Source organism: Saccoglossus kowalevskii, chromosome 17 (genome assembly GCF_978046115.1).
Source record: "Saccoglossus kowalevskii chromosome 17, keSacKowa6.1, whole genome shotgun sequence".
Classification (NCBI taxonomy): Eukaryota; Metazoa; Hemichordata; class Enteropneusta; family Harrimaniidae; genus Saccoglossus; species Saccoglossus kowalevskii.
Genome location: NC_140657.1, coordinates 22,086,132 through 22,105,814, shown reverse-complemented (window position 1 = coordinate 22,105,814; position 19,683 = coordinate 22,086,132). Strand labels below are relative to the sequence as shown.

Genomic DNA, 19,683 nt, shown 5'->3' with positions numbered 1-19,683 from the left:
CAATCATTTGCATTTCACCCAAATATTGATTAAAAAAACAAACATACTGAAACATCAGACGTATTGAATATAAAATTTCAAGTTTATGCTACTTATCAATAAGTAATACTGGCCGACAATAGCTGTCAGATCTGTTACATAAATACCATCCCCGCTAGACAATTGCGTTCGTCATCAGACGATCGTACAATGTATATTAACAAAACCACACACCAAGACAAAATCATACGGTGAACGTGCATTCCAATATCGAGGTCCAAATATTTGGAATTGCATACTAAACTATTTATATATATCTGTTTATTTATTGAAGAAACAGATCTTGATTTTATTGTTTTTTTCGACATGTGTCCTCTATTGACAATTTGTGGCAAGTGAGACATGCACATGATTGGATAAAAGTAACTATTGTATTGTAATCTGTCAAAGCATATATGCATGAGGTGTTCAGTATCTATTCAAATAAGGTTGGACTATTATTGGGAAAGGTATCTTCTGTAAAGTTTCTGATTTGTAATTTTTGAGTTGTGAATGTTTTTTTCCATTCTGATTTTAATAATTTAATATTTGATAAGTGAATTCTCCAAAATAGCGATTGAGTTATGCTTATAGCAATGGAATCCTTTTGAAACTCATTCAAGTGATATTACCTGACACCCCTATGACAAAAATGGTTTGTTCACATTGACGCAATACAAAATGTCTATGCTGTAGTTACTGATGCTGTGCAATTTGTTTTTTTTCTAATAATAAAACATCTTGTTGCGTATTGGTGAGTGCCTGATATAATTTTTGTTCATAGTATTTTATAAGATTGTACAGTTATTAATGTTTGGGGTCAGAAGTTTGCTCATGGCCTGAACTGCGTTGTCATTTCAGTAGGTATGCAAGCAAGTTCTGGTTCTATGTTTATTGTTGAATATATCTTATCAATAGGTGGTAAAATAGTATCTACACCACAGCATTGATTTTCATGGAAATATCTGATATATATATAAATAATATAATATGCCAGCAAACATAAAATTGAAATATACACACCTAGCTCCACCACCACCTAATACCAGTCCTATAGAGGTACCAGTCAAAAACCTGGCCAGCCTGGAGAAGTCTGAATGTCTGTCTGGTGGTCTCTCAAACAATTTTTTGTACATGTCTTGACGTTTTTGGGCTGACCGTTTTGAAAATATTCTCTTGGGGCACCTAGACATAATGGCAATAAAATAATAAGTCAGACATTTAAAACCCACTAAATATGCCTGAAATGATAAATCAGCAAAATTTAAGCACAGTTAAAATTAGTCATTTTACAGTATGTGATTCTTACCTGATGTGATGATGTGATGAAACCCACCCCCTAGTATTCAACCACTCTACTGTTCTGCGTGGTTCTTTGTAGGAACCATTCACTTCCTTGTGCAGTAAGACCAGTTCTTTCTGCGCCCTCACAGCCAAAGTCTCAAGCTGCTTTTCACTGTCTCCAACAATGTTTGGATCCTTGTCAGCTAGCCCCACAATTAGAATAGAGTCCGCCTGCATGTAAAACCAATTGTAAGTTAGTAGAACGTTTTATCACACATCAAGAAAATTGTCGAAACACAAAAATATATCATGTTTTTCAATTCATTGTCACAATATGTACAGTATAATTATGTAATTTTATTCAGATATTGCATGATGTGAAATCACATATAATGGAAACTTGAAAAGGAATGGAAACAGAATATATATTAATCTTAGACAAATCCTTTCTCATATTAGTGTAAACTCTCTTCTCAAAAAGACCAACAAAAACAATGTTTTTTCCTTCAAATTTTGATTTTTAAATACCAGAACTTGAACTAATTAACATTTAACATGACATGGCATGTGTAGGTTGTTGTACCTTTCATGTGATCATGGTTGCCATTTTGTATCCCGGTTTGAATCATGTTGGGGTGATTTCTTTTTTTTATGAAAAATTAAAGTTGAGGTAAGAAGTAAGAAGGTATGTATAATGCTTGTTTTCGGCATGTTTAAAATGATAATTATTCACCCAATCACGAAACGAATAGTGGAAATAGACAAGTTATGTAATCAGTACCAGTGCATTTGGTAAAATTCAGTGGGTTACAAGTAATAATAATGTACACTTTGATTTAGAAAGTCAAACGTTAGTCTTAGAAATGTTTTTTTAATGAACAAAAAACTAGTGTGCACCTGTCTAATACACCTCAGCGTCCATGGCGTCATTCTGAAGTCAGCTTGGTATAGAGTAATACGATGAATATCCTCTTGCTGTGCAAGCCAGCTAGCAAGTCGAAACTCATTTATACTGAAAATAACAAATTTAATTTATTTACTGGGAATCATGAATATTATAAACTTAACAAATCTTAACTTAATCTTAATCTTAACTTAATCTTAACAAATTTTCTACTCAAATTCAGTGTGTCGACTAGGTATACTTTTAAGATTTAGGTCAAAAACATGAAGTTTTGTAGTATAGAGTCACAGAGACTTTCACTGGGGTCCTACTGAGTCGGACAGTTTCCATGGGGCATTAGGGACTCACAGACACCTTCAGTGGGGTTCTTGAGAATCACACACACTGTTACTGGGGTCCTAGGGATCCACACACACTTTCACTGGGGTCCTAGGGAGTCAAAGACCTTTGCACATTCTCATCCTCACAAATGCCCTGAATTTATCAAATTGCAAAAAATGTATACAGTTTAGAAAATCTATCAAATAACATGCACATGTTTGAACATACCCATTGTCCGCCTGCACGGTGTTGTTTCGTAATTCTATTCATAACCGTGTATGTCACGTGGTTGCGCGATAGAAAGTTTACCGACCAATAGAAAGCTTTGTTACAATGACTGCCAGAAACGGCTGGAGCTTTGCATTCCTGATGTCTTCGGCTTCATTTCTGCCGATATATGTTGCAGTGACATCATGAACTTTGAGGTATAACACCTACTCTTCTATAGTACCCAACAGTGGTGACAACACTATTACCACGCTCGACAGTCGCAAGGCCGGGAAAGCATAATAACATAAGGATTTACTATTTCCAGTGCGACTAAAAACGAGCACATCAGACACGGCACTAAGTATAGTTTGAATAGCTTTAGTCTGAATATCAGTGAGTTGCATGATGTATGGATATCGTCGCTGTATTGCCTTGACATCCAAGCCAACACAGCTTCCACTGTGCGCAGCGAAATTTATTCTCGAGTCAGACATTTTCACCGCCTGGCAATCATCATGGTGAAAACAAAGTCCGATAAATTCTAAGAAAACGGTGTTTTGGGATGGTCGTTGACACCTCTGAACAGTGTAACAAGATTACCCCTACATATGCAACATATTTAAATTTGGTTGTTTAGGATTTCTTCAAAGTTAAGGTCGTGCTGTTTTCTCAAATTTAGTCGTTTTCACCGGCTTTTCGACCGGTACTTCACAGCAGCTCGCGCAGAGCCCATAGAAATACATGGCAGAGTGGAGCGCGTGGGGCATCTCGTGATGAATTTGATAGCTTGGCCAAGCGCGTTGAAGAAAGAAGCAATATGATTGGTTGTTGGTAAATTGATTCTAAACTGTGAGGGCATTGTCACATACACATATTCCTAATGAAATACTTCAAGGTGATAGCGGAGTGCTTCGCCGGAACATTCACCTTGAAAATTCAAGATGGAACATACCTGTCAAGAGCAACACCTCCCAATCTATGTTTGAACATACCTGTCAAGAGTGACATCTCCCAATCTAGGTTTGAACATACCTGTCAAGAGCGACACCTCTCAATCTATGTTTGAACATACCTGTCAAGAGTGACACCTCCCAATCTATGTTTGAACATACCTGTCAAGAGTGACACCTCCCAATCTATGTTTGAACATACCTGTCCAGAGCGACACCTCTCAATCTATGTTTGAACATACCTGTCAAGAGTGACACCTCCCAATCTATGTTTGAACATACCTGTCCAGAGCGACACCTCTCAATCTATGTTTGAACATACCTGTCAAGAGTGACACCTCCCAATCTATGTTTGAACATACCTGTCAAGAGTGACACCTCCCAATCTATGTTTTTACATACCTGTCAAGAGTGACACCTCCCAATCTATGTTTGAACATACCTGTCAAGAGTGACACCTCCCAATCTATGTTTGAACATACCTGTCAAGAGTGACACCTCCCAATCTATGTTTGAACATACCTGTCAAGAGCAACACCTCCCAATCTATGTTTGAACATAACTGTCAAGAGCGACACCTCCAAATCTTTGTTTGAACATACCTGTCGAGAGCAACACCTCCCAATCTGTTTGAACATACCTGTCAAGAGTGACACCTCACAATCAATGTTTGAACATACTTGTCAAGAGCGACACCTCCCAATCTATGTTTGAACATACCTGTCGAGAGCGACACCTCCCAATCTATGTTTGAACATACCTGTCCAGAGCAACACCTCCCAATCTGTTTGAACATACCTGTCCAGAGTGACACCTCCCAATCTATGTTTGAACATACCTGTCGAGAGCGACACCTCACAATCAATGTTTGAACATACCTGTCCAGAGCGACACCTCCCTGTCTATGTTTGAACATACCTGTCCAGAGTGACACCTCCCAATCTATGTTTGAACATACCTGTCAAGAGCGACACCTCCCAATCTATGTTTGAACATACCTGTCAAGAGTGACACCTCCCAATCTATGTTTGAACATACCTGTCAAGAGCGACACCTCCCAATCAATGTTTGAACATACCTGTCAAGAGTGACACCTCCCAATCTATGTTTGAACTTACCTGTCCAGAGTGACACCTCCCAATCTATGTTTGAACATACCTGTCGAGAGTGACACCTCCCAATCTATGTTTGAACATACCTGTCGAGAGCGACACCTCACAATCAATGTTTGAATATACCTGTCAAGAGTGACACCTCCCAATCTGTGTTTGAACATACCTGTCAAGAGTGACACCTCCCAATCTATGTTTGAACTTACCTGTCCAGAGTGACACCTCCCAATCTATGTTTGAACATACCTGTCGAGAGCGACACCTCACAATCAATGTTTGAACATACTTGTCCAGAGTGACACCTCCCAATCTATGTTTGAACATACCTGTCGAGAGTGACACCTCCCAATCTATGTTTGAACTTACCTGTCAAGAGTGACACCTCCCAATCTATGTTTGAACTTACCTGTCAAGAGTGACACCTCCCAATCTGTGTTTGAACATACCTGTCAAGAGTGACACCTCCCAATCTATGTTTGAACATACCTGTCAAGAGTGACACCTCCCAATCTATGTTTGAACTTACCTGTCCAGAGTGACACCTCCCAATCTATGTTTGAACTTACCTGTCCAGAGTGACACCTCCCAATCTATGTTTGAACATACCTGTCGAGAGCGACACCTCACAATCAATGTTTGAACATACTTGTCCAGAGTGACACCTCCCAATCTATGTTTGAACATACCTGTCGAGAGTGACACCTCACAATCAATGTTTGAATATACCTGTCAAGAGTGACACCTCCCAATCTGTGTTTGAACATACCTGTCAATAGTGACACCTCTCAATCTGTGTTTGAACATACCTGTCAAGAGTGACACCTCTCAATCTATGTTTGAACATACCTGTCAAGAGTGACACCTCTCAATCTATGTTTGAACATACCTGTCTAGAGCAGCACTTCCCAATCTATCTCTTATGTGTTCACTCGTCAGTCTCAGTGTTGTACCTGTACAAAGAGATTGTTAGATGTCATGCACACAAGATAAGGTGATAAGTGAATGAAAGAAGGGTGTTTTGAAAAATAGTGCACACATCCTGCTCTAAAAGTGCCATGCATGAAATCAAACTCAAGTAGAAAATATATTTATGTGAGCTGCTATTGAGAAGAATGATTGAATAAGTATTATATTTACCAATGGAGCACAGAGCATGCTCTAACTCAACAGTAAAACTGGACAACGGTACATCACTGGATACAGGAAGCACTGCTACCGTGGATAGATTAGACAGGGTGCTAGCACTCGGACGTTCTGAGAAACGCAGTGGATCTGTCAATCTAAACCCACCCAGCGATTTGCCAGTGATGGTTCCCAGGATTCTTTGACCCAGTAAATGAATCAACCTGGTCACTACTTGTGGATATTTCCGTTTGATGGTGTTCAGAAGACCTTCCGGTACCTTGGCAAGCTCAGTGTCTCTGCAGAAAAATGATCAGAAACATGTAAACTGACTTAATATCAAAATGTCACTTTCACTAAATAGAGTCCTTATGCATTACATTGATTCTAATTACAAAATTATAAAATTAATTTTGTTTGTTTCATATATGTAGTACACTGTATTTCCAAAGTTCATGGTCAGCTGACCAGTCTGCACCACATGACAGTATGGCTGCCTTTGTTCATCTCAGACAATCAAGTTGCAGTCTACACCACATGACAGTATGGCTGCCTTTGTTCATCTCAGACAATCAAGTTGCAGTCTACACCACATGACAGTATGGCTGCCTTTGTTCATCTCAGACAATCAAGTTGCAGTCTACACCACATGACAGTATGGCTGCCTTTGTTTATCTCAGACAACTTGCTATAATCTTATAGCTTATTTACTTACCTCACTGCATGTACTGTGGTGACCCGTTTACTTTGTGTTAAAACTTCCACAATACCAACTAGATCTCCCCTACCATACTCCCCTACCAATTCCTTTTTACCATTTTCCAAGGTGGCGACAGATCTCAAACGGCCATTCAGTATAATATACGTGCAATCAGATTCGTCATCTTGTCTGAAACAGTGAATATACAAATCTATCATAGCTTGCATAATTCCGAAAACTGACACCAGAATAATGATGAAAAAACCTGTAACACTTATCTTTACTTTCTACAGCAGAAAATCAAGAATAATTAGTCTGGCATGGTTGCCACATTAAACTTTTGAACGAATAATTTGACTACTATAAATTTTTTTTTTATCAGAACTTTGTTAATTTTGTCCAGACGTACCAAGAGCCAAATGATTTCCAGACTTTCTCAGACCTTTTCCCAAACTTTCTTGCATCCCCCCCCAAGACATTTTGACCCTTATTTTATGAATGGTGACAGTTGGCTTTGGTATCAAAAAGGTAACGCATTTTTAATATTCAGGAGGATTATGCTGCGTGTGTATCATGAAACATAAACCAACGAGTCAATGTCTGATGGTTTTACCTGAATACAGCTCTACCAGCCTCAAGATGCATCCAATCTAGAGCAAAATCAATCTGTCTAACAAACGGTGAAAGTCTTCGTACAATACTGTGTGCTACATTCAGCACCACTCTAGGGCTAGCTCTCATTATACTGAAAGCAAAACATACAGTGTATAGTCATAACTAAGAATTATTCATGTTTTTATTGCTCTATTATTTCATATATTGCTATGTGTGTATGAGAAGTATAATATTAATATAGCTATACTCAATTATATTCCATATCTGCACTGATTTACAATACACATGCATGCTTGTGTAGCATGTGCACTTCGGAATTGAAATAACTGGGCTGTGTCTATGGTCAAAATAAGTCATACTTTATTGATCTACACAAAATGCAATTTTTGGTTTATGTGCATTTCTTATAAAGTTGTATTGATGACAGAATTTAGAATCAAATCAAATCACAAAAAGGGCGGCAGTCGTCATGCCGCGTCCTGTTCGATATGGGACTCATAGCGACATATACAACGCATGTAAAATACATTGTTTATTTACATGAAATTCAAACATGCGCTGCACGTTGACCATAGCGCTTTAAGGTGTTTGAAAGCTTTACTGATAGAAATCTAATGAGTCATTATTGTGTTCGCTACAATAAATGTATTGCTTTTTGAATTGTACTTTGGATACATGCACAACACAACTAACATAGCGAGTACGTTTCGACATATTCGTAATACGAGTCTTCCTATAAATTCAGATAAGTAGAAGCTAATAGCTACACAGGAAACAACTCAAGAGTCTAGTGTGCATTTCAGACTAATCTTAAATCAAAATGCTTCTCATAGAATATTAATTTTGTTATGTTGTCCATCTTTGATAGTCAAACAGAAACTCGTACATGCGATTCAGTGATTTGATGAAACCCCAAGATGTTGGAAAACTCAATCACAACTGATTCACAGAAGTGCTCAGTAATTTTCGGCTATTGGCAGGAAACTTCAGATGTGGATATCTTAGCGGTTGCATTTATTATATCACACATATTACGTCATAGGCTTCAAACAAAATGTTACTGACAATACAACTTTAATTGTTATTAGTTTATGAGTAGTATGAGAGAAAACTTAAATTGCTCACAAATATGCGAGACAAGAGAAAACTCAAAACTACAAAATATTGTAGTGTGAGTGAGGGCTGTGAACATAGTTGGTAAAAACAGTTCAACAGTTACAGACATGACATAGTAAAAGAATCGGCCACACCCTGATGAAATGAACCAGCCCTTTGTACCTTGCAGTGTATATTCTTACCTGTAGAAATTAGTTTTTGAGACAACCACCACCCTAGAGTCTTTTCTTGCACGGATAGTAAAGAAAGAAGGTTCGCCTGTCAGCACAGCAATGGTACCAACCAGCTCACCAGGATGTGCAATAAACACAGTGTTCTCCTCTCCTTTGATTCCCACTCTCTTTTGGTGCATTCCAAGACAGCCCGTCACAACGAAATACAGACTACAATCCTAACAGGGGATGGGACGACAACAATTATAAGTTAACACAGTTGTGATCATTGCTGTGAATTGCCAGAGTTAGAATAATACATGCAATGTAAGTGGATGATACTTTAAATACACGTCAAGCTGCCAAATTTTTTTGTAATTTTATTTTTGAAATTCAGTTATAATCCCTTCTGAGGAAGAAGTTGAAACCTTAATATAATGACCTGAAAAAAATATGAACATATTTCTTAATATAAATATTTATTCATCAATGGCAGTTTTCATGTTCCACCCAATTTTGGTGAAATGATTCAAGACTTTTCCCCTCTATTAATCACATGAAATTGCATTGCATCATGGGTAACTGGACAGCAGCAAAATTACCTTATTAGGCAGTTCACAACAGAGCAGTGAGTGAATCATACACATTTTGAGAGACAACTACATAAGAAGAAATTACGATAAAAGCCCACCTGGTCACCTTCTCTTGTCAGATACTTTCCTGCAGATACACGGACTAAACTCACTTTACTTTTCAACAAAGAATCATCCTTAAAGTGAACCAAATATTATATTATTATATCTATCACTGTATTTTCATTAGTCACAACATCACGTGATATGGCTGTTACTTTCACAGGAGTCCCAGATAGTCACAGTGGAACTTTCACAGAGATCCTGGGGAGTTACAGTGGTACTTTCATGGGGGTCCTAGGAAGTCACTATGGTACTTTCAGTGGTCTTAAGGAGACACAGTGGTACTTTCACAGTGGTCCTAGCTAGTCACAGTGATACTTTCACAGGGGTTCTTTAGACAATTTAGTGAAATTTGTCTGTACATATCAAATATCAAACTATTCTGGCAACAACAAATAAAGTATACAAGTATGGTGAGATGGTGTTAACCTCTATCTAGTAAAAATATGCAGTCATTATAGTCATTATAATGTCTGGAGCTACAGCTCTACAAATAACAACATGTTAACACAAGTAATGTGCAGGTGTCCTTTATTTTCATGCTCACCTCTAATCCGAGTAGAACCGTCAAATCATTGATAGCCATTTGTAATATCTCATCATCATCTGGAGTCAGTTTCTCTTCCTGTTTTGGAAACACTACTTTTTTCTCTTTCTTGTTTATCTTTTCTGAAGAGAATAGCGTATCTGGACGACTCTTAGAAGACGTTACTTCAGGTTGTATTTCATCCAATTCCTACAAAGTTATGAGTAAAGATTTAATAACACTAAGAATGTGCATATTTTTTGTTATCATTTCTGTTTCTTCATTGTAAAAATCAATGACAACACGACTAATTACGTAATTTGATTTTCCCTCAAAGACGTAATTACTCCCCTCAATCTGTCACATGATGAATCAAATTTTTCATTTGCACTCTTTTTCAGGAGGGGGGGGGGTGGGGGGGGGGTGGGGGTGGGGGGTGCTTGGGTAAATCATGGTTTTCTGAGTTGAGGCCCCTGGGTGCTAACCCGATCGAGTACAGTATACAATGTATATAACTTGCACAAAGTGAACAGGGAAGTCAACATCACTCTTTCTATTTCACTCTCCACCACCTCTCAAGACACATCTACATAATGTGAAACCAATCACTTTACCTCATTGGACGGTGACGATGCAACAAACAACACTTTGTCGTCAAAACCCTGTACTCTAGCCTGGCCTACCACTGCATCAAAATCTGAAGGAGAGGTACCCAAACTTGTGGCGCTGTCCCGATCCAATGAACTGGCTCTACCACTATGTTCAAGAGGTGGTCTTCTTGCACCTACAAGTAATAAATATTCAACAGTATAAAACAGATACACATTTGACAAAATCAGGCCTGTGTAAAATATCCTCTGTAGTGAGGTCTGTGTTTTGAATCTACACTGAGCAGATCTCAAATTGAGCAGTACATGTTTGTTGTCTTTTTTCACATAGTACTAGTATTACGTTCAAGACAGCAACCTTGACAATATATACAAACGGTATTCAACCACATGGTAACAAAATATTACCAGTGTGAGTGTCAAAATCGTGCAACTGTCTGAAGTAAAATTGTTCATTGTATAGTAAGACAAGCAGCCTCTCGGCTGAGATAGCTCCGCTGTTAGCAATGCACATTTCAATTAAAGAACAGAAGATATCATTAGAAAATGAACAATATACATAGTATCAATGCAATGGGACTAGCTGTTTTCAATAAGAATTCAAAAATATCATTTTTCACCATAAATGATTGTGGTTTTTAACAAGAAGTCGAAAATATCACTTTTTACCAAAAATTATAAAAATATTCATCAAAATTAGAGAATTGAAGATATCATCAAGAAATGAACAAATTTGAGAGTGGTTCACATGTAGTACCTATATATGTAATATCAAAGCAATTGGACTTGTGGTTTTTAACAAGAAGTCAAAAATATCACTTTTTACCAAAAATGACAAAAATATTCACCAAAATTAGAGAATTGAAGATATCATCATGAAATGAACAAATCTGAGAGAGGTCCACATGTAGTACCTATATATGTAATATCAAAGCAATTGAACTTGCGGTTTTTAACAAGAAGTTGAAAATATCACTTTTTACCCAAAATGACAAAAATATTCACCAAAAATAGAGAATTGAAGATATGATCATGAAATGAACAAATCTGAGAGAAGTCTACCCAAGGTACATATACACCAAGTATCAAAGCATTCAGGCTTGTAGTTTTCAAGAAGAAGTCGAAAAACATTGACACGGACGACGATGGACAATCACTCATATGATAAGCTCCGCTCGACAAAGTCGACAGCGGAGCTAAAAAGATCACACCCTGTTGGAGCTGATGAGAAACACATTGGTGTATCGCTCATACAATTGTATATTATTATATAACAGTGTTACAATCCCAACATCATGTCCACTGTTGCAAAAAGAATGAAACTTGCTCTGAACATAATTTGGTGGCTATTTTAGTCTAAGGTCAATTTAAGTGCACACATCGACATCATAGATGCCATGATGCTAATCCAACAGCAAGTTTACAATAGTAACCAAAGTAGAGTAAATATTAACAATGGATCTTATGATTTCACAGTAAAAATTCCAGAGGTGAACACCAATTACACAGCCTATTATTACATTGTTTTATTCACTATACAAATGTACACCACTCCTCCTGCCTCCCACTAACACTTAGCAATGGTGCTTAGTAATAACTCATCTCCTGATGATAGATTCGATTTTTGAATTAAAATGCTGTCAATGTAAACATTATCAGGTAACAAGTCAATAGTTAGTTAAACAATAAACAAAACTAAAATGAGTCAGTCATTTTGAATCAGAACCTGAAACATATGACATGATGTATAATGTAGTTGTAAAGTTTGATTATGACAAGTCAAGGTATGACAGAAACATGGCTCTAGAACAGCATTTGAAAACAAAACAATGTGCATCAAAGTCCCATAATGTCCAATGTATGAAAGAAATCCATCAATACATGACCAAGATCTAGTTCCGGAATGCAGAATGTTTGATTTTGAGAAATTTAAAACGTTAAAATGGTCGCCATTTGGTCATCTTGAATCAAAACATGAAACGAATGGGGGTGCATAACAGGTGGAGGTGGATGGACAGACAGACGGAAACACGCATGGAGGTCAATCCATAAGTCCTTGTTTTCGGACTGCGACTGAACAAAAATTTATTAGTATTACATGTATAGCATTTTAACTGGTCAATGAACATGTGTGTGATATTTGCATAAATCTTAGTGGGTAATTAGATATTAATAGCATCATATATAATTTGTGGAGTGGTGTATAGCGGGTTGAATACAATCAATTCTAAGCTACCAATTACAGGGCTTAGTTAAGCACACCAATTTGGAGTTTAATGTGGAAAAAATAAAGCAACCACTGACTATGTGAAATGAAGCTATGAAATAGAAAGCCATACCTGCTGGTAACGAGGAACTCCGAGATCTTCGTTGTTGTGTATCAAGCAGTTCAGCCATATAAGTCATGCTCCCTTTAAGAGGACTGTCACTTATCACCGCATCTATAACAGTGCCCACAAATATAACACCACAGACAGACAGACAAAGAAAAACGCACAACAAAAGGAATAAAAATTAAATATAACATCCCATCACCACAGCAGTAGATACCTGTACTGTTTTTTTGTTTGAAGGATGGAGGAGAGTTAATTGCAAAAACTGCCTGTCCAGTTGAATAAAGATTTCTAAATTTTGTTTACAAGTCAAACAGTTTCAAATGCTTCAAGCTGCAGTTTTTAGAATTTCAAACACGCAATTCAAAGCTGCGGAACAATGAAATAAATAATGTCTTAAATTTATGTAAATTTTTTAAAGGACAAGTACTTTGCCAATAGCATTGATTTCAGTTTGATTCAGATGAACAAAATCGTAATCAAAAATCTACCGGTAACTATGTAACTGTTGTAGTGTTGAAATAATTTGACAAAGTCTTTGTTCAGGAAGTGAACTTCCCTTGGACTTGCAACAAATCACTGAAAAGCCACAACAAATTGTTAAATCGCAGTTAGGATTGAACATGTCTTTATCGCCTGCACATGTTGTCTACATTAATCTGTTTCATGCAATAAATAACGTTTTCTGGCTATGCCGATTCTATTTTTAGTAAGATCTCGTAATCATGACCAATGCTATTGAAACATGCACTTTTATTCTACAACATCTCCAATGGACAGACAGCTTTTACTTGAATTTTCAACGTGTGGCATGATGAGACAGTACAAGTAAAGTGCTAACAGTAAATATTTCCATGTGCACATCTTGCCGTCACCGACAGTGAGAGAATGAATGAAGTCATACCCACACTAATTACGATACATAATAAAAAGGAACCAGTGAAATGTGCTGATAATGACCTTTTAAACTCATTGAACGCCATTTTTTGACACTGTTAATATTACGGTGAAAATTTACTGTTACAGTATTTTCTATAATTTTTTTGTTAACTTTGAATCAAGTAGGCATATTGCTTACAAGTCTCAACCAACATTTTTTTTGGGGGAGGGGGGGGGGGATTATGCAGCTTTTTGGTGAAAGGTGACAAAAGTTGACTAAACGCTTTTACCTTTTCATCACCAGATATTCCTGCCCCAATTTGTCTGCATTTTTTGTTATATTCCTCAATATTTCTGGAAAAGAATTCTAATTTTGAAGCCAACAGACAAAATCTGAGTAAATTTTCAGTTTTCACTCAAAAAATTTGGCTATTTTTGTCCAAATCTTCTGAAGGAAAGTGCAGACTATAAATGGAACTATTTTGTGAATTTGTGATAAAAAGAGGGAACTGGTGGTTAATTAAACTTCTGAACGCCAAAATTTTGGTTCAACATTTTTTTACATTTTTATGTATTAAACTACCGGGTATTTGAAGAATTATGGAAAAAAATGATACAGCTTGAATTTGTAAAATTTGGTAAAAATAAATACTATAGTATAAAAATTTGTTTTCGATCAAGTCTCTGAAATAAGAACAAAAGCCTGTTAAATAAAAGTGGTGTTTGATCAGTGGCTGAGAAAGGTTTGGGCATTTTTTTAATACAGGCCTAAATTCTGAAATCTGAACTTTTGGGCAAGCTACTCCTGTAAAATACTTTATTTTAGCTGGAATTAATTTTCACTGAAAAGACTTTTTGGGTGTTTTGTATGGAATTTATTTTCACTGATTTTTGACGAATTGAATGTAAAATATAGGGAAAAGGTATATTCATTTGATTTTATTTTCACTGAATTATTCCTTCAGCAAATATAGCGAAGATTAATTTCAAGCAAAAATAAGTATTTTACAGTATTACAATAGTGATTTCCTGTCCAACCCCAATCATACCATGTTGACTTTTGCTTGGACTGATTTCCGGTAGATAATCTTGGTCAAAATCAATTATTTCTGTCACTGTCTCATTCTCCATACTCTCCACAGACAATTCTTGATTGAGTGATCTTTTGGTGGGACTGGTCTTTGGTGATATATTATGTACAGAGAAATCTTTGTTGCTTTGGTTTTCCGGGTTGATCAGTTCATTACTCAGACCAAGGTAGTTGTGTAACGCCATGAAAGTCACTCTCTGTAAGCGTACAACGATGATCTAGAAAAAAAAAAGATAAGATGTCAACTTTTGAGATCATAAGACAGCTGAGAAAAATCATGTATCACTTAGGATAGATCAATATTTTCCGAACATCATTCTGGTGTGTTGTGTTATGTGTTTAGTTTCTTGCCCGTTTGTGTTAGACGCTTGTGGGAACTGTGAAATATTGAAGTAAGCTAAGATACCAGAGATGTGTAGCTGAAGAAATAAAACATCACAATGATACAAAATAATCTCTAATCTCAATCTTTCCTGGCACCTAGGTTTTTCCTAGTCATTGACACCTACAATGTATTCAAGAGCACAATGTTTTTAGTGGCTAGCATGATTAGGTAAACTTCATTTTGAGAATGAGCTGTTATCACCATAAAAAATGCTAAATTCTTCTTCAATGTTCAGTTTATCTTTTAAAAGCTAATAATTGCTTGAATAAAAAAAAAATCATGTACTTTTCCCACTAAAATCAATGTACTACAATATTGGTAAATTTCGCTGAACTGTCATTAACATATTTAAATGAGCTATGATAATTTGAACATGTAGGTACCATCCAACATCCTTATTGGTTAACTTTTCTGTTAGTCTGGAAATACCAACATTGACTCTGTATGACTGTAATTTTTCAACAGTTTGTGACAGCTATTTTAGAATCAATTTATGGCCTTTCATTCTTCCTTTCATTCTTGCCTATATTAGATTACACAAAATGCATTACGGTGATGTGAAAATTTTATAATGTGTTAAATATTTACCTGTACAACTCTAACTAGTGATTCTGGATAGTTTTCAAACACAGTACAAAATGCTTGGGCAGGTAACTTGAGAATAGTGGTGTCCACTACAGCACGAGCTGACACAGTTTTATACGGTGCTGGATGACCCTAATTTGAAGAAACAAAATACACAAGATATCAATCTGAATGAAGATGAGGTAATTTAAATTACAGTGAGAAGTAGCACACAGAGTACATACTGTCTGTTATGAAGATGAAAGTTCATGAAAGTCAACGATACTACATGATTTAAACGAGATGACCACTGCTACAATGTACCAACAAATCATACAACTTCCTTCACCTGACTGCATTAACAGTTCCCGGTCTTTCATAAAAATAATAATATTTACAATATACATGTATCTATATATTTTGTTACAATTTACCAGTTATCATTTGGATATAGATCAATATAAGAAATACAGTTGTGGAGAAATAATTATTATACAGCATTGTGACGAGTGCGATTAGTAGTAGCAAACCAAATTTACTAAAATATGTGAATAATAACAAATATTTTATCATAAGGATATATCTACATCGCCTACCATTTTATTCCATTCATTTTATCCATAAAGGCTTTTAGATAAGTAAATTGAAAATGGAATAACTATATTATTTTATCATGGAAAAATAAATAAATTCTGACTGAACAAAATATATGTACTATAAATACTTTATTTTCGCTTGGATTTAATTTATGCTATTTTCACTGAAGGAATGATTCAGTGAAAATAAAAACCAGCAAATATACCTTTTTTCCTATGTTTTACATTCAAAACAACCAAAAAGTCTTTTCAGTGAAAGTTAATTCCAGCTAAAATAAAGTATTTTACGATATATCCCTAAAATACACTGTAAATAATGCAAGCACAATGAAAAATGAGCACAAGCACAAACACAAACAAGTATTGTAACTTACTGTTATAACATCCAATACACTGAGTAGACTGTGCACACTGTCACCAGCACAGACTTCCTTCATCACTGATTCAGAGCCATCCTATGGTTTCCATCAAACACAAGTGTTAGGAAATAGTATGCAAATTAGCTAATCAATATTCACAGAATAACTTAAAGCAATTATAACATAACTACAGAAACATTATGCATGTAACAAGTTTGGATGCATTTGAGAAGCCGCTTAACTGTATTCAGCCCAATGCAAGTAGTCGTCTGAACGACCACAAAGTCGAGGGCTGTTTGTAATGAGTACACATGGCGAGTTTTAACTGAATTTTCCACACAAGCTAAAAAGCACTGGAATTATTCATTCATGATTTAAATCGATAAATTCACGAGGTGTAGCAGCTGATAGAAAATCCAGAAGTAAAATCTTATATAGTGAAACAAAAAAAACGCTTACTTTTTCTGAAATATATACACTAAGTTTACCACTTTGTACTACATAGATACTGTCATCAGGTTGACCTTTACGAAAAAGATAAGACCCGGCCATGATGAACTTAGTCTCCATATGTCTGCACAATTCTAAAAAAAGTGGCTTTTCAAAATGGCCGAACACTCTGAAAACAAACATAAATTACATTTCAACTTTATTTTACATCAGAATATATTTTCTGAAGATATATATGTACAAAAAAAAATTGTATACAGCAATAACTAACCTGACACTTTTTAACATATAAATAACTTCTGGTGGTATAGTAAGTTCTGATTGTTGAATTTCTCTCCAATCTGCTTCTAATACTGCTGGCGGGGGTTCTTTCTCCTGCAGCACTGGACCTGACTCCTTTGTCCTACTCAGTAACCTAGAACATAGAATTCAAACAGATTAATTAATGCATGGTACACACTTGGTGATTATTGATTGATTATTGAAAATATTGATTGCTCGCTCACATAAAACCATTAATCAACAAGTCATTGAAAATAACAGTCACCATTAAATTTTTGAAAGTTCTCTTTGTGCTTGCCATATACAACAGATTGTTTATTTGCGGTTTAAGACATAGCAAAGAAAAACATAGATCACAAGTGAAAGCATGTCCAAGTTATCACATTTTAAACAAGCAAGATGGCCGCCAGTCAGCCATATTTGATCAAATTGCAAATTGAATTGACATGTACATGTATCCATTTATGACATACTAAATATCAATGAAAATGATACATGGGTGACAGATATATAGTAATATGGCCAAAAATAAAAACAGCCATCATTCGGGCATGTATGATGTATGTGCCAAATACGAATTAAAATGGTACATAAATCTTGGAAATATAGTAGTAAGGCCAAAAATTCAGATGGCTGTCAATCAAATTGAAACAAATTGACATGGACATGTATCCTAACATGTAATAAGGTATGTGCCAAAAGAAAGCATGTCCAAGATTAAAAAAAAAAAAAAAATTACGAAAGAAATTGTCATGGATATGTATCCTAACATGTATAATCTATGTACCAAATTTGAATAAAAACTGACAAAGCATGTCCAAAATAGGACATTTTTAAAAAACAAGATGGCTGCCAGTCGGCCATTTTGAATCGAATTGCTAAACCACTGCATGTGCATATGTCCATCATAAAGTACTAGGCACATGCAAAGAATGAACGGAATTGGTCCAAAGGATTCTGAAATATGACTCCGGACAGACGCACAGACAAAGACCAAATTATATTAAAGTCCCCGTTTTCGGACTTCGTTCAAACGGGGACTAATTACAATTATACAAATTAATTGATCAGAATAACTACTCATATCCAGCTGTCACTATTGATGATCCCCTACAACAAATGATAACCAGCTATAACTACAGATAATCAGCTATTACTATCAATAATCAGCTACAACTACTGATAACCAACTAGTGCTACTGTTGACTAGCTATCACTATCATTAATCAGCTACAACTACTGATAACAAGCAGTCATAGCTGATCAGCTACAAATATAATGTCTATCTACTACCACAAAGAATCAGCTACATTGACTGACAACCAATTACTAATTCTGGCTGCAAGCAGCCACTGCTGTTAACCCGCTGATATAGCAAAAACAGCAATGAATCCTACTGAAAACAGCAAAATGATAAACAACTACTACTAACTAGAAAGAATTTTAAATCCACAAAAATTATGAAAGATAACATCTTGATCATGGACTAAAAACAGATGCAATAGACTATTTTCTGTTCACTGCGAGATCCTGCGTAATGCATAAAAGCAGATGAAAAACAAGACAAACAAAGGTCATAGTGGCGACAAACACTACGTGGGATTCAACAAAAACGAAAGTATTTCGGGGGATAATACCATGCTTAATAATTTGCTGTACACATTTGATGATTGTTAATTTCGATGAAGTAAGGTTATTCAAACGCAATCTTTCGCTGTCAAAGATCTGCCTTTAGTTGTTAGTTATGAAATAAAGAAATTCGAGTTCAAAATCAAATCGTTTGGCACATGCAACTCATCAGTTCAACTCTCGCAGTTGAACGGAAAATTACCTATTGTGAGGTTGGTGCACTTTCACTCTATAGATGCATTACTAATGCAGTAAAACAATTCAACTCTAATGACTCATAACAAACTACAGCTAATATTAATTGAAGCTAAATGTACTTTCCATGACAATAGTGTCTTACCTCTTCAGATCCCCAATTAACCTCTTCCTTTTCATTAGTTTTGTTCTAGTGCTGGTGATAGGCCCTGAGATGGACTTCACCTGTCAAAGAAATGCTTGTCAATAAATTTATTTCTCAGACCAACCATTCACAGATTAATAACATAAAGTCTGTGTTTTCATTGATTTTTCACAGTATTTATTTATTTATTTATTTATTGGGTAGTTTTATCAACCTTAGGTATTGAGGTTAGTCAGATAATTAGACCATAATAGCTCTGTGTATGTATATGTGGGTACATATCACATTATCAGATGTCATATAAAGGTTGTGTTGACTCCATTTTGGTGAAAGTATTGACACATTAGCAATGGGAAATGTACCTGTTTAACGTTACGCTACATTAACACAAAAACATGCATCCAAAACACAACTAATATTGGAAGAACGTAGAAAAACATTTA

At 35.9% G+C, this 19,683-nt stretch overlaps 1 protein-coding gene across 2 annotated transcripts in view; it reads right to left on the bottom strand.

Moving 5' to 3' along the window:
* The window catches only part of LOC100371623 (patatin-like phospholipase domain-containing protein 7), a 45,705-nt gene that overhangs the window by 20,061 nt on the left and 5,961 nt on the right, over positions 1-19,683 (bottom strand). For both annotated transcript variants that reach the window (XM_085492218.1, XM_085492219.1), the window contains exons 4-21: positions 19,241-19,320; positions 17,261-17,404; positions 16,999-17,158; positions 16,555-16,635; positions 15,609-15,737; positions 14,595-14,853; positions 12,673-12,774; positions 10,340-10,509; positions 9,747-9,935; positions 9,196-9,273; positions 8,535-8,743; positions 7,235-7,366; positions 6,637-6,810; positions 5,937-6,220; positions 5,686-5,749; positions 2,200-2,314; positions 1,328-1,533; positions 1,042-1,203 (exon numbers count right to left, since the gene is read on the bottom strand). In XM_085492218.1, coding sequence (XP_085348344.1) covers positions 1,042-1,203; positions 1,328-1,533; positions 2,200-2,314; positions 5,686-5,749; positions 5,937-6,220; positions 6,637-6,810; positions 7,235-7,366; positions 8,535-8,743; positions 9,196-9,273; positions 9,747-9,935; positions 10,340-10,509; positions 12,673-12,774; positions 14,595-14,853; positions 15,609-15,737; positions 16,555-16,635; positions 16,999-17,158; positions 17,261-17,404; positions 19,241-19,320 — 2,738 coding nt within the window. The remainder of the gene's footprint in view (positions 1-1,041; positions 1,204-1,327; positions 1,534-2,199; positions 2,315-5,685; positions 5,750-5,936; positions 6,221-6,636; positions 6,811-7,234; positions 7,367-8,534; positions 8,744-9,195; positions 9,274-9,746; positions 9,936-10,339; positions 10,510-12,672; positions 12,775-14,594; positions 14,854-15,608; positions 15,738-16,554; positions 16,636-16,998; positions 17,159-17,260; positions 17,405-19,240; positions 19,321-19,683) is intronic.